Consider the following 15,121-nt stretch of genomic DNA (forward strand, 5'->3'; position numbering starts at 1 on the left):
CAGAGCTTGAACTCAAGACTCTTTAGATCAAGACATGAGCTGAGATCACCAAGTGACACAGGCACCCCATTTTCAATTTTAAAATGGTCTTAATGTGTGTCTGCTTTTTTATTTTTATTATTTTTTAAAGATTTTTATTTATTCATTCATGAGACACACAGTCAGCCAGAGGGAGAAGCAGGCTCCGTGCAAGGAGTCGATCCCAGGACCCCAGGATCATGACCTGTGCCAAAGGCAGATGCTCAACTACTGAGCCACCCAGGTGCCCCTGCTTTTTTTAAATTTTATTTTGAGTAACATGGACTCTGGTTGTTCAAAGTTCTGGTTTAATTCTTACCAGTGCTGAAAATGTTCCTGGTTGTTCAGTGCCTACAACAGAAATACAATTGAATGGCATCAATACAGTTGGCCCAAACATTTTCATTTGAAATCTTGAGCTTTTTTTCTAAAAAGCTAAAATTTCAGATTCTTAAAGTTAATAGTTGAGAATGAAAATATGGGACACTTACTTGAAAAAATGCTCCATCAGATTGGTCAGAGTAGGCAGCTCTGGGAGACTCTCCTTGGATTTGGGTGAATACAAACACTGAAGCTAGCTGCTGTTGGCTGAGGAAAGAAAGGGGCCCTGATGTTGAGAAGCAGCCACCCAGCACCCAGAGGCAAGAAGACTTGAGACGCTGCACCACCTTCACCCTTTCTACTCCTGTGTATTTACCGGAGAGAAAGGAACATGTGTTCCTACAGGAACCTGGGCATTAAGGTTCATGGAAGCGCTCTGTGTCACAACCCCACGGGGGAACAGCCACTGTGACCCCATCAGCTGGGGAGTCAACTGTGTCTCAGCAGTTTAAAGAAACAACAAGGTGGGTGGTAAAGGCCTCGAAGGGACCGTACCTCTATGAAATTCCAGAAAAGGAAACTCCAGGCCGATAACCGAAGTCAGTCGGAGACGGGCGGGACTTGAGCTGGGCACGGAGGCGCTGACGGCGGCGAGGGAACCGGGGATGTGGGTAGTGCCGGGCGCACGCGTCTCGGAACCAGCGGTGCGCTCCTAAAACCACTTCATGGCCGTCCTCACACGTCAGACACTACTGGAGAAAGGCAAACCGGGCGCTCAGACTGAAGGGGGAGCAGGAAGCCAGGTTTCTGCGGCGGGTCCGGGAGCGGGGGCGCTGAGCCCCGGGGGCTCTGCGGGCGGCTCTGCGGGCGGGGGCCCTGCGGGTCGCGCCCTCGGGGCGGCCGCAGCCCTTCCTGTCTCGGACGCCCTCCCTCGGGCCGGCGGCGGGCGGGGACGGAACTGGGGCGGGGCGGGGCGGCGGGGGCGGCCTGGGCGCGGCGGCGGCGGCGGCGGCGGCGGCGGGCTGCGACCGCAGGACATGACGACCGGCCGCCGGGCTGAGGGCGCGGACCCGGGCCCGGGCCCCGACCCCGACCCCGACCCCGACCCCGACCCGGCCTCCGCGCGGCTGCCCTCCCGGGTGGCCAGGCTGCTGTCGGCGCTCTTCTACGGGGCCTGCTCCTTCCTCATCGTGCTGGTCAACAAGGCGCTGCTGACCGCCTACGGGTGAGCGGGGCGCAGGGGGCCGCGCGGGGTCCCGGGTGGGGGGGCGGGGGGCCCGGGACTGCGGAGCTGGCGTGCTGGCCGTGTGCTCCGTGCGCTGAGCACGTTTCCGCCGAGGCTGGAGCCCCGACCTGCCCCCGCTGCTGAAAACCGGACCACAACCTGACAGAGTCATTTTACGACCAGCAAATGTGGACACGCCTCTGCACCGCTTACCACCGCGTAGCTGGTAGCCCTGCACCCTGAGGCTTTCAGATGCACGGGGAGCTCAAACAAGTCATCTTGATGCGAACTCTAAAGGCGAATAGTTCTTTGCACAGACCTAGACTTTCAACAATCTGATGAGTCCTAAGCGGATAAATTTATGTGCATTGTTTGATCGTTTATTTTCAAATTACCAGTGTGTTCGTGGAAAACTGGGGAAAAAAACAATTAGAAGCGCACATGATGTACTTGTTTGGATTAGCGTACAGTAAGCCAGATTTGTGGTTCTTTGAGCTTATTTAGAAGGACTAGAAATTCCTGTTTAATTCTGCTATCCATGTAGCAGCACTGAAAGCATAGTGGATTTAGATCCGGCTGTACTACCTAATAGCTGTGCGTCTTGGGCTACACCTATAGTCAGCAGTTTCCTCAGATACAAAAGCTGGATAATTACAACCCTGTTCATTACCTCCCAGAGCTTTGCAGGAGCTGACATAAGTGAGGACTCTTTGTAAACTATACTAGTGCTACAAGAATGTGAAATCATAATTGTATAAAGAGCCTAAAGAGACCTCAGAGAATATCTTTAGCTTTCTTATTTTATACTTGAGAAAGTTGAGACCCACATGAGCGTGGCTGGTTACACCTCCAACAGGTGCTTACTGAGTGCCTACTATGAGCCAAGCCCATGACAGGCACCAGGGAAGCAGCTGTGATCAACACAGAGCCCCTGCTCTGGAGATTCCATACAGAAAAGAAGTGGGTTCATAAAGAAGCAGGGTGATTTCAGGTATGTTATGACAGTGACTGGGGTGGAGTGGTTGGCACAGGAGCATTCCAAACTGAAGGGAAGGTGACAAAATGGACAGGAGTTTGGTCTGCTGGAGGAACTGAATGAGCAAATGAAGAAGAAGGTAGGAGAGATGATGAGGAGGGAGGCAGGGAAGGCAGGATCAGGTCTTTCATTCATTCAATATTTTTTAAGCACCTGTTAAGTGCCGGGCATTGTTCTAGGCACTTGGGATATAGGAGTGAATAAAGCAGATCAAAATCCCAAATGTTATGGAGCAAGCATCCATCCTCCTAGAGCTTACATGGAACTTTCTAGTGAATCAGTAAATAAGCTGATAGGATTTATATTATGTCAGATGTAGTTGTGTGGTCAGGAGTAAAAAAAATAAGGCAGGAAGGGGAGTTTAGCAGAGTCTGCCATCTCAGTGTGATCAGGGAAGCCTCACTGAGGAGGTGGCATTTGAGCCAAGAGATGAGTGAGGTGAGGGAAACAGGAAAAAACATTGCAGACATGAAAGATAAGAGTGTTTGGGTGGGAATGTTATTAGGTGAGGTCCCAGGGTAATGGATTGCTAGATCCTACAGAGCCTATGAAGCCCCGTGGGAGCTTTGAGGGAGATGGGAGCCACTAGAAGGTGTTGAGCAGAGTAACATGAACTAAATCACTCTGGCTGCTGTGCTGAAGGCAGATGTTGGGGGCCAGGGTGGAAGCAGGGAAACCATGATAAATAGTTTTAATTTTAGTCTAAATGCATTTGGCAGTCCCTTGGAAGGTTTCAGTATGATGAGTGACATGACAACTTACGTGATTAAAAAGATTTCATTGGCTGGCAGGTGGTTGGAGTACTGATGGCATTGGAATCCGGGAGAGGAGGTAGGAAGTGATTGCTGTATTCTAGATAATTCTAAGAGATGGCCTGGACTGGGGTGAAGGGTAGCAGCACATAGGCAGGAAAAGAGAGAGTTAGGATATTTTTTGGCAATCCCATAGACCTACAAGATCTCTACCAGTGCGTCGCAAGCATGTTTGCTGGTGTCCAAGGAAAACACAAACACTGTCTGAAAGAAATTAGAATGAATGTATACCTAAGCCTGTATCATTTAACACTTACTATGCAAGCTAATGAAAGAAAAAGAAAATATAAAACATCTATGATAAAAAAAAAAAAAAACAAGAGAATGGTATCAAGAGGCTTGTTTGGAAGTGATTGGCAGTTATGTTGGATGAAGTTTGAAGGTCAGTCTCTCTTTTCTGCACTTGAGTGGGCTGTGTGCTCTCTGGCCATGTCAGTCACTGCCTCCCAAAACATGTGTCATCTTGTTGGAAGCAGGGACCAGTAAGCACTGGTTAAGTGCTTCGAAGATGAAGGGCAGCAACCAACTGGGAAGAATTATTATTATATGAAACATCTCATGTTCTAGTCTTTCCACCTTTAAAATTTTGAGTTCTGTGATTGAATGAAGAAATGGCATTTTTGTCTCTGCAAGACAAAACTCTTTTATCCTTAGAAGTAAACATTTCACATTTCTGTAATATAACAAGCAATTAGAGAACGCTGTTCAAATAACACTGTTCATTCTCTCCTATCAATGTGTGCCTTAGGAACACATTTTTGAGGGGAAGGTTGGGCTGATTTGGTTACAACAATAAACCATAGAAATCTGATCCAAGCATTAGCTGTTTGAAGATAGAATAGAAGGAAGAACATTTCAGTAATTACCTAATCCACAGGGTCATAGGAATGTACCTCAAGGGATGTTTTTTCTCTTCCATTTTGAACAGATTGTTTCTTTCTGGGGACAAGACTGATGGGTGGTCTTCATTATTTGTTACGCTAGACTTGTGTGGTTCATTTGGAATCAGGCTCATGAGGGTTGTGAGTGGCCTGGTTGCCACTGTGATATACTGTTCTCTGTGACACGCAAGAATTTACTGATGGTGCTTAATAAAAATATGGAGCTTAGTTGTATTCAGTTTAGCAAGTATTTGCTCTCTACTTCTTTCTGCATCCCAGGACTTTGGGGATCACTTACCACATGGTTGGAAACCATCCAACCCTGCCTGGGAGTGTGAATTACTCGGGGAGGTTTTATAAAAGCTGTTGAATCGTCTCCAGTGGTGGAAGCTGGAAATCCATATTAAAGACAGAGACAGCTTGTAGTTTTCTCCTACTCTGATAGAAACCTGCCCCCTCCGGAAGGCACCCCTCCCAGCCCCTGGATGCGGCTAGGCCTTGTCACCCGGGGCTGCCCAGGATGGGGTTGGGTCCTCGTGCCTCCCCACGGCTCACACTCACCTCTTCTGTGGTGTCTCCTGAGCTCCCGACACTCAGGTGACGATGGGCCCTGGTCTTCCTCTCCACCTGGACTGGCGGTGACCTTGGAGACTTCGGATCCACCGAGGGACCCTAGCAGTCGCTGCGGCCTCGCTGCCCACAGCCACCCCGGGTCATTCGGCCTGAGCCGCCCCGGTCTGCGCAGCCAGCCTTGCGGGTCCCACCCAGGCCCACCGCGGGGCTCCGGGCCGCCGCGGCCTCCCCACCACTTGCTCCGTCCTCCAGCCTGCACAGCACAGGCTGGAGGGGACCACGGGCACCTGGGGCTGCCCGGCTTCAGCTTAAGATGACATCCTGGAGCTCTGCTGGCTTCCGTGCTCCCCACTGATTTCGGCCGGGCCGGAGGCTTGCTGTGTTCAGCTCCACAGTGACTCCTTGACGCTTTCTCCTCCCAGAACCTTCCCTCACCCCCAACCTCCACTCCCCTCCCAGGTACTGTTGGCAAAGTGGAAGCCAGTGGGTGAGGCTGCTGTGAACACATAGGGAGCTTCTGTCCCCGGGGAAGGCCGGCCCTCTCCTCCTGCAGGTCTGTCCCCCAGCTCCTTCTGTCTTCTCTTCTCTCCACTTTAGTAGCCTCTGGCCCTTGAAGACATATTCAGATTTCTCAAGCTGAAATAACCCCTGCTTGAACCCATATGGACCCTCATTTGTTTCTTTAGAGACTGACTTCAAAAGTTATCTTCATTTCTTCACGTTCACTCCTACAAGAATTCTTTAAAAAATTGGAGATTATGTAAATACAGAAATGTATAAGGAAGGCAAAAATAATTATTTATATTCCCACTACCTAGAATAGATGTCTTGAAATATCTACTTAAAAAAAATTGGGGATGCCTGGGTGGCTCAGTGGTCGAGTGCCTCCCTTCCACCCAGGGCTTGATCCTGGAATCCGGGGATTGAGTCCCACACTGGGCTCCCTGCATGGAGCCTGCTTCTCCCTCTGCCTTTGTCTCTGCCTCTCTGTCTCTGTGGCTCTCATGAATAAATGAATAAAATCTTTTAAAAAATTAAAAATAAAAATGAAAAAATAAAAATTGTTTTAAACTAAGCTCTCTTCCCAATGTGGGGCTTGAACTCATGACCCCAAGATCAAGATTCATGTCATCTCCTGACAGAGCCAGCCAGGCGCCTCTCTATTTTTTTTTTTTTTTCAAGAAAAGTCATTCTGGCATGATCATTACAAAGAATTCAAACAAAATATTAAGGTAAAATTAAAAAAAAAATACTATGGTGATGCCTGGGTGGCTCAGTGGTTGAGCATCTGCCTTTGGCTCAGGTCGTTATCCCGGGGTCCTGGGGATCGAGTCCCGCCGGCATCAGGCTCCCTGCAGGCTCCCTGAATAAAATCTTTTAAAAATAAAATAAAATATTATGAAGATGTATAGATTACTTTTTAAAAAAGATTTATTTATTTATTTTAGAGAGACAGAATGAGCAGGGGGAGGGGCAGAGGGAGAGAATCTCAAGCATAACTCCCCCCTGTGGGTGGAGGCTGAAGTGGGGCTCGATGTCACAGACCTGAGATCATGACCTGAGATGAAATCAAGAGTCAGATGCTTAACCAACTGAGCTACCAGGTGTCCCTAAATTACTTTTTAAAAGAGAGTCCATATTATAGATACCAGTTATTTACTCTTTTATTTATAAATTGTTTTCTTTAATCCAGTAAGTATTTGGAAAGAGGGGACACTTTTAAAAATTAGTTTTAGAGAGAGCATTTAGTAATTTATCAGTTGCATATAAAACCTAGTGCTGATTACATCAGGTGCCCTCCTTAATGCCCATCACCCAGTTACCCCATCTCCCTCCCCTCCTCCAGCAATCGCAGTTTGTTTCCTAGAGTTCAGCATCTCTTATGGTTTGCCTCTCTCTCAATTTTCATCTTATTTTATTTTTTTTCCTTCCCCTATGTTCATCTGTTTTGTTTCTTAAATTCGACATATGAGTGGGATCATATGTGTATTTGTCTTTCTCTGACTGACTTATTTAGTTCCAGCCATTGTATTGCAAATGGCAAGGTTTCATCCTTTTTGGTGGCTAAGAAATATTCATATATGTATCTCCCACATCTTCTTTATCTATTCATCTGTCAGTGGACATCTGAGCTCTTTCCATATTTTGGCTATTGTGGACATTGGAAAGAGGGGCTTTGGGACACCTGCACCCCGATGTTTATAGCAGCAATGGCCACGATAGCCAAACTGTGGAAGGAGCCTCGGTGTCCAACGAAAGATGAATGGATAAAGAAGATGTGGTTTATGTATACAATGGAATATTACTCAGCCATTAGAAATGACAAATACCCACCATTTGCTTCAACGTGGATGGAACTGGAGGGTATTATGCTGAGTGAAGTAAGTCAGTCGGAGAAGGACAAACATTATATGTTCTCATTCATTTGGGGAATATAAATAATAGTGAAAGGGAATATAAGGGAAGGGAGAAGAAATGTGTGGGAAATATCTGAAAGGGAGACAGAACGTAAAGACTGCTAACTCTGGGAAATGAACTAGGGGTGGTGGAAGGGGAGAAGGATGGGGGGTGGGAGTGAATGGGTGACGGGCACTGGGGGTTATTCTGTATGTTAGTAAATTGAACACCAATAAAAAATAAATTAAAAAACAAAAAAAAATAAAGCTAAATATAGATCACCAAAAAAAAAAAAAAAAAAAAAAGGAAAGAGGGGCTTTTATTTAATTATTTTTTAAGGATCATCTATATGCCCCTCCAGGACTTTTTATTATGAAAAGTTTCAAGCATACAGAAAAATGGAAAGCAGAGTACAATGAACAACCATATACATATCACTGAGATGAAATAATGAACATTTTGTTATATTTGCTTCCCCCTCCAACTGCTGAAAGTAAGTTACAAACATCATGATATTGCACTCTAAGATTCTTTAGCATGTCTCTCCTGAAATATAGATAGTCTCCTGCATCGTATCATTTTTGCTTTTAACAAACTTTAATGATTTCCTAAAATAATATAATACCAAATATGTAATCTTCCCATTTGTCCCAAGATATTTTTATGGTTGTTTTATTTATTTATTTTTAAAGATTTTATTTATTTATTCATGAGAGACAGAGAGAGAGAGAGAGAGAGAGAGAGAGAGGCAGGGACACAGGCAGAGGGAGAAGCAGGCTCCATGCAGGATGTCCCATGTGGGACTTGATCCCAGGACCCCAGGATCACTCCCTGAGGCGAAGGCAGATTCTTAACTGCTGAGCCACCCAGGCATCCCTTATGGTTGTTTTAAATATTTAAATCAAGATCCAGTCAGGCTTCATGAAATGCACAGAGTTATGTCTTTATACTTTATTTTAATCTAGAAAAGCGCCTCATCCCAGTTCTTTCCCATGATACTGACTTTTTGAAAAGCCTGGACCAGGTATTTTATAAAATGTCCCATATTATGGATTGTCTGAGTTATGTTTTTGAAGTCTTGCTTACCTTATTTCCCAACTGAAATTTAGATCTAAGAGCTTGATTACATCCAGATTAAACTTTTTTGGCAGGGTTGCTTTATAGCTGACCCTGTGAATTCATATTCTATCATATCTGGGGCTGTCCCACTATTTGTCATGCTGGCTACATTTGAAGGCTTATTTTAGGTGGGGATTGCAAGGTAAAACTGATTTTCAAATACAGATTTCTTTACTACAAATGTTTGTATTTCTTAAAAGACCCCTCTAAAATGAAGAGGTCATGAAAAACATTAAGAAGTTGATCTCTTGGGGCACCTGGGTGGCTCAGTGGGTTAAGTGTCTGCCTCCAGCGCAAGTCATGATCCCAGGGTCCTGGAATGGAGCCCCACGTCAGGCTCCCCGCTCACCAGGGCTTCTGCTTGTCCCTTCCCCTCTGCCCCCCCCCCCCCAACCTCGGGCTCTCTCTCTCTTAAATAAATAAATAAATAAATAAAATTTTTTTTTGAAGAAGAAATTGATCTTGTCATGTTTATTTTGTAAACACATTTCAATTATAAACACGTGTCAATGGAAGACCTCTCTGCTCTGAAGGATGAAGATGTTTGCGAGTTTCTTCCTAACCCTCCCTACCTCCATATCCTGTTTTATAATGTAATGTCCTATTGTGTAATTATAATCCTACAGCTGTTTGCATCTGTTCTGTATTTAAATGGATACAGTCATCAGCAACAGCCATTTTACCACAATGTCTCCATTCCCAAATTCATTATTTTGATTTGACTCCTGATTGGTGGAACCATTGTCTGTAGTTTTCTTATGGATTTCATGGCTGCTGCTTTACTTACAGCGAACATTACTTACATTGAACATTCTTTAACAATGTGGTTTTAGATCAGAAGATTCAGTCTGTTTTCCTTGTGTCAACAAATTTGCTTTTTATCTTTGAATCATTTTCTCTGTTTATTGAGTTCCTTCTCTCCCTGTATTGTATTTTCCTCTGACTCAATCTCTTTGTCTTCTGTAAGCCTTTTGTTGTTGTTGTTTTACTGTTTGTTTATGTTGCTGTCTCGTGGCCTCCTTTGATGTGGAAGGTTATATTCTCTGGGAAGCAGACTGTGAGATGCGGGGGAAGGGTATGGGGGAGAGCTCTTAGGATCACTCCTGTGGTGGAGTGAGGGCAGCAGGACTTGGCTGTTCTGCAAGCACAACAAAGCCTGATCCCAGGGGCTCTGGAGCTGGGATGGCTCAACAGACTTCTCCTGAACTGGGGTGGGGGCCCTGGCCTTTTACACCTTTGCTTAGAGCAGAGATTGGATGCAGGATGCTCACAGGGAGGATGTTTGTGATTGGCAAGGCAGCTTTCTTCAGTTGAGGATGTTCTTGGACAACTGGAGAAGGACTGCTCAGTCCAGAGGGCTGTCTGGGTGGCACAACTGGCACACATCCCTTGCAGTTAATTTAATTCTCCTGGTGGTGCTGTCCAGACATTCATTCTGTTTTCTTTGATAAGGTAAGTCAGTTCTTTATTCTCATCTTGCCCTATCTGAAAAGGTAATATACAGATTGAGGGCTGAGTGTGTGTGTGTGTGTGTGTGTGTGTGTGTGTGTGTGTGTGTGTTATTTCCCTCTATTGTAGTAGCCTGAGAGAATGACTGGCAGCCAGTGGAGGTTTGGACAGTGAACAGGGTGTGTGTGCTGCCTTGTTAAAAGTATCTAAACTACCTGATGCCATTTGTGGAAAGGTCATTTTTCCCTCACAGCTCTGCACTGTCATCTTTGTCATATCTGTGTGTATCTGTCCTCATCTCTGTCTCATCCATTATGTCGATGCAAAATGAACAATCTTCAGAATCTCTAAGAGTAAGAGAGTTTTATTCGAGCCCAAGTTAGGACAGCTGCCTGGGAAACATGCTCTTCACAGGGAAGAAAGAGCTCCAGAGAATGAACAGTTTTTATAGGGTTACATATTGTTTTTACATCTTGTAAAAGCTCAAAAGATTATATATTAACATATATGCAAGAACCGCAAGTTTTAACGTCAAGGAATGCAGGGAGTAGCATTGATTGCTATCTTAAGGACAACATGGTTTTCCTTTAGGCCACTCATTTGTAAAACAGGTGTACAATATATGCTTGATGGACCATAAATCGGGCTTTTGGTATAAACAAAGTTTATGTATAGCTATGCTGACTTGGGAATCTAAAATAGCTTCTCTAAAACATAAAAAAATAAAATAAAATAAATAAAATAGCTTCTCTTCTATCTCAGGCCTTGAAAGATTTTTTTCTCTCAGCAAATATAATAAATGCATTTATTGTGATCTTTAGTCTTTTATTAGATTTGTTCCAGAGTATACTATTACTTTTTAAAGTTTTTATTTATTTGAGAGAGAGAGAATGAGCCTGAGTAGGAGAAGGTGCAGAGGGAGAGAAAGAGGGACAGGGACAAGCAGACTCCCCACTGAGCAAGGATCCCGATGCCTGACTCGATCCCAGGGTCCTGGGGTCATGATCTGTGCGGAAGTCAGACACTTAACCAACTGAGTTAACTCAAGCGCCCCAACTAGGTATATGATTTTTTAAAAAATGTTTTTATTTATTTATTCATGAGAGACACAGAGAGAGAGAGGCAGAGACACAGGTAGAGGGAGAAGCAGGCCCCATACAGGGAGCCTGATGTGGGACTCAATCCTGGGACTCCAGGATCATACCCTGAGCCAAAGGCAGGCACTTAACTGCTGAGCCACCCAGGCATCCTGGTATATGATTTTTAAAAAATAGTATAGGCATACCTCTGAGGTCTTATGGACTTGGTTCTAAACCACCACAAAAAAGTAAGTATTGCAATAAAGTGAGTCAACTGAGTTTTTTGGTTTCCCAGTTCATATAAAAGTTAGGTTTACACTATACTATAGTCTATTAAGTGTGGAATTGCATTATGTCTTAAAAATAATGTATATATTAATTAAAAAATACTTTACTGCTGAAATAATGCTAATCATCATCTGAGTTTTCAGCGGGTCATAATCACTGGTCACAGATCATCACAAGTATAATAATAATAATGAAAAAGTCTGAAATATTAGGAGCATTATCAAAATGTGACACAGATATGAAGTGAGCAAATGCCATTGGAAAAATGGTGGCAATAGACTTGCTCAAGTAGGGTTACCACCAACCTTCACTTTGTATGGTGAAGTGTGGTATCTGCAAAGCATGATAAAGTGAAGCACAATGAAATGAGATATGTCTGTATAATGATGAATTATCATAGAGCCCTCACCCAGTTTCAACAACCTTACTGCATTTGTATTCCCCCCTCCATTCAGTCCTACCATTTCCCCCCAGATGATTTTGAAGCAGATTAAAAATATATCATCACATGCATTTCAGTATGTATTTCTTTTTTCAAAAGATTTTATTTATTTATTTATTTATTTATTTATTTATTTATTTATTTATTTATTTTAGAGAGAGACAGCTTGTGTGAGCAAGGGGAGGGGAAGGGCGTGGGAGGGGAAAGAATCTCAAGCAGACTCCGCTCTGAGCATGGAGCCTGACATGGGGCTCGATCTCACCACCCTGAGATCATGATCTGAGTCGAAATCAAGAGTTGGATGCTTAATTGACTGAGCCATCCAGGTGTCCCTCAGTATGTATTTCTAAGAGATAAGAAGGGCTCTTTTGTTTTAAAAAAATACCACCCTAATATTTTTCATACCCAAAAAAGCAAAAATAATTCCTTAATATCATAAAATGAACAGTTAAGATTATTTGATGTGTTTTTAATGCTATTATAAAATGATCTTTTTAAAATTTTCACTTGTTTCTTATTGGCATATAGATATATAAATGATTTTTTCATATTTTCATCTTGTAGCCCATGACTTTGCTAAAGTTATTTATTAATTCTAATAATTTATCCCCAGATTATTTTGGCTTTCTACATACATAGTCATGTTGTCTGTTGACAACAGGCAAGGGACATGACAGGCAAGGGACAATAGAAAATCACCAAGTTTAGCAACAATCAGTTTTAAAAAAAAGAACAAATGAAAAGTCAATGAATTTTATGTTAAGTTTTAATTGTCTAAGAATGAAAAAAAAAGTAATATCTTTTTAAATAACTCCTGCCATTATGTATTAAAGACTGCAAATTTTTATCAGTTGCTAAAGTTATTTGTTATTCTGTGTTTTTTTGTAGATTCCCATCACCAATTTTTCTTGGAATTGGACAGGTAAGTGAAAAAGAAAGATTAACTGCTTAGTTGTCATTATACATGATGAAATTTTAAGTGCTTTTGTTTAAGACTGTGGTTTACAAATTTATTCAGCTGGCAGAGGGCCAGAGGATCAGGATACTTGTGGTTAAATAGCATGAAATAATGATATACATTTTATGTCTTTCTATAATTTAGGAACAGTTGTATTTGGAGGGAAAAAAATGAACTACTTGTTTCAACTTCCTTAATTGAATTTAATTGCTGTAAAGCAAGGAGCCAGGAGAAGGAGAAGCCAGCCACCTACAAGACCTGGTGGATGACAAATGAATGGGTTGGAGACTGGGGTGGGACGGGCCACTGTACCCAGAGAGAAAGGGCTGGGGAGATGCAATCCCATTCACTATGTCCTTATTATCAAAACTCTGGAGGTGTTTCAGGAGAAGCAAGGCTTTTGAATTTTTACATCAAATTTGTAAATGCTGGCCACACATTCCAATTTTTACAAAACTCTCTATGGGCCAAACGAAACATATTTGCATTCTGCTTCTTGCGGTTTGTGATTTTTTTGTTCTCGAGTATAAAGACAAGGTTGGATAAGCTTTCAGACTATCCCCATTTGGCTACTTCTGAAGTTTCCCATTAATATTAATTTGTGACTTGTTTACTCTCTTGATCATATGCTGGTGATTTCTAATAGGCAAGTGGTAACAGGCACCCAAGGTATTTTTTTTTTTTTTTTTGGTTTGGATTTGCTTTAATTTATAGGGAGAAAAATGTAAAATTATTAAAATTGTATCTGTTAGCTAAATTTTTAATTGCGAATCTTGGAAAGGATGTCATTTATATGATTAAGCATTATTCTGGTTAAATGTTTTTGATAAGGTATTCTTTGTGACAATGTTTTAGGGAGAAAAAATATTAAGAAATGAAAATAGTTCCTTGAGGTCAAAAATATATTATCTTACTCTTTCAATGTGAAACATATAGAAAAAAGTACTTTAAAAGATCAGTGAATATGTAATAATGTACCCCTAGTAATCCCCAAGGCAAATAAATTCACTGGCTTGTACTCAAGGTAAAGCCTTTCTGATATGCAATTTGTGGGGAAGAGAGCAGTAGACCTAATTTAAAAAGCCTGAGTTATAGAATATTTTAAGTAAGTGTTAATATATTTCTGTAAGAATTATAAAGTAAGTCATAAATATAAACTGTAATTATAATTCAAGATGGGCTCATGTTATATTTATCATAAGTATTACATTTGTAAGCTCATTAGGCTCAAGGTTTAGGATGATGATCATGTTGAAGGAATTCTTAAATTCTTGATCATAAAATGGAGAAAATTGAGTAAGTTCTAAAATTTGCATAGGAAGATATTAAAATTTTTTCTTTCATAATAATAATCTGGAGTATTTCTAATATACTTGATGGACTCCAGATTAATAGGGTTTGAATGAGACATTTTCATAGTACTGGCTAGATTGAAGAGAACAATAAATCTCTTTTAAAATAGTTTTTTCTCCTAATTTGTCTTCTGTATTATAGGAATATTGGACTTAACAGAAAGTGTGTTTATGTGTGGAGATTTCCCCCTTTGCCCTACCCACAGATTCACTTTATGTGGGAAGGTGACCATATGCTTGGGACACAGGAATTATGGTCCAGCATCAAGGAGTGGCCTCATGACCGTGGTCACTCTGACCAGTTTTGGGGACACCATTTCTTTATTCCTCTCTGTCACTGTTCCTTGAGCCCCTTGATATCATATGTATGTGTGTAAGTCTATTTGATCTTGTACTTTTTGCCTATAGTTCTGATGGAATTCATACATTGGCAAGAAAAACAATTTTAATATTCTAAGAAATAGTTATTATTTGGAACCTAGAGTATGGATTTTTCTGAATAATATTTTCTTTTTGATGAATGTGTTTTCTTCTGATGATGTCTTTGTACCTAAAATAGTCCTTTCAGATATTTTACTGAAGTTTCTACCTTCTACCTTTTTTTTTTTAGATGGCAGCTACCATAATGATACTATATGTGTCCAAACTCAATAAAATAATTCACTTCCCTGATTTTGACAAGAAAATTCCAGTGAAGGTATGTGATGAAGAGTAAATACAGCTTTGTTGGAAGGTGTGAAAATACTATAGAGTTATAAATTGATCTGAGAATACACGTCATGTTCCACACACACTGTGCTTCCTGCTTACACTGAGTAGAAACTTAATAAAGATATTCTGTTATTCATTCAGTTGTCCATTAATGTAATGTAGTTATAGTAATAGTGTGTGCTTAGCAAATGACATTAAATAAATACTTTATATCTTCTGAAATGGAAATTGGTAAGCTTTTTTGGTTAAAAAAAAAAACACACCAGGTAATATATATTTAGGCTTGTAGGACAGACCATTTCTGTTGGAACTATTCACTGTATCCTGATACATAAATGAATTGCTGTGATTGTGTGCTAATAAAACTTTATTTACATGGACAAAAAAATGGGTGAGATTTGGCTGGTAAGCCCTACTTTTCTGATCTTGTTAGAAGTTTTCATTTGTAGCTTGGATTGAT

At 41.8% G+C, this 15,121-nt stretch overlaps 2 protein-coding genes across 12 annotated transcripts in view; one reads left to right on the forward strand and one right to left on the reverse strand.

The window, feature by feature from the left end:
• The window catches only part of LOC140637920 (uncharacterized), a 49,577-nt gene extending 48,305 nt beyond the window's left edge, over positions 1–1,272 (reverse strand). For all 3 annotated transcript variants that reach the window (XR_012035049.1, XR_012035060.1, XR_012035056.1), the window contains exons 1-3: positions 895–1,272; positions 510–606; positions 338–369 (exon numbers count right to left, since the gene is read on the reverse strand). The gene's annotated coding sequence lies outside the window, so the exon portion shown is untranslated. The remainder of the gene's footprint in view (positions 1–337; positions 370–509; positions 607–894) is intronic.
• An 89-nt stretch (positions 1,273–1,361) lies between these two features.
• SLC35D2 (solute carrier family 35 member D2) overlaps positions 1,362–15,121 on the forward strand; it is a 57,359-nt gene continuing 43,599 nt past the window's right edge. For 8 of the 9 annotated variants that reach the window (XM_072834484.1, XM_072834494.1, XM_072834504.1 and 5 more), the window contains exons 1-3: positions 1,364–1,564; positions 12,529–12,562; positions 14,561–14,647. In XM_072834484.1, coding sequence (XP_072690585.1) covers positions 1,377–1,564; positions 12,529–12,562; positions 14,561–14,647 — 309 coding nt within the window. In that variant the 5' untranslated portion in view covers positions 1,364–1,376. Of the gene's footprint in view, positions 1,565–12,528; positions 12,563–14,560; positions 14,648–15,121 lie in introns of all 9 variants that reach the window. The other variant, XM_072834474.1, reaches the window with a different exon arrangement.

The sequence above is a fragment of the Canis lupus genome, chromosome 1 (genome assembly GCF_048164855.1).
Source record: "Canis lupus baileyi chromosome 1, mCanLup2.hap1, whole genome shotgun sequence".
Taxonomy (NCBI): domain Eukaryota; kingdom Metazoa; phylum Chordata; class Mammalia; order Carnivora; family Canidae; genus Canis; species Canis lupus.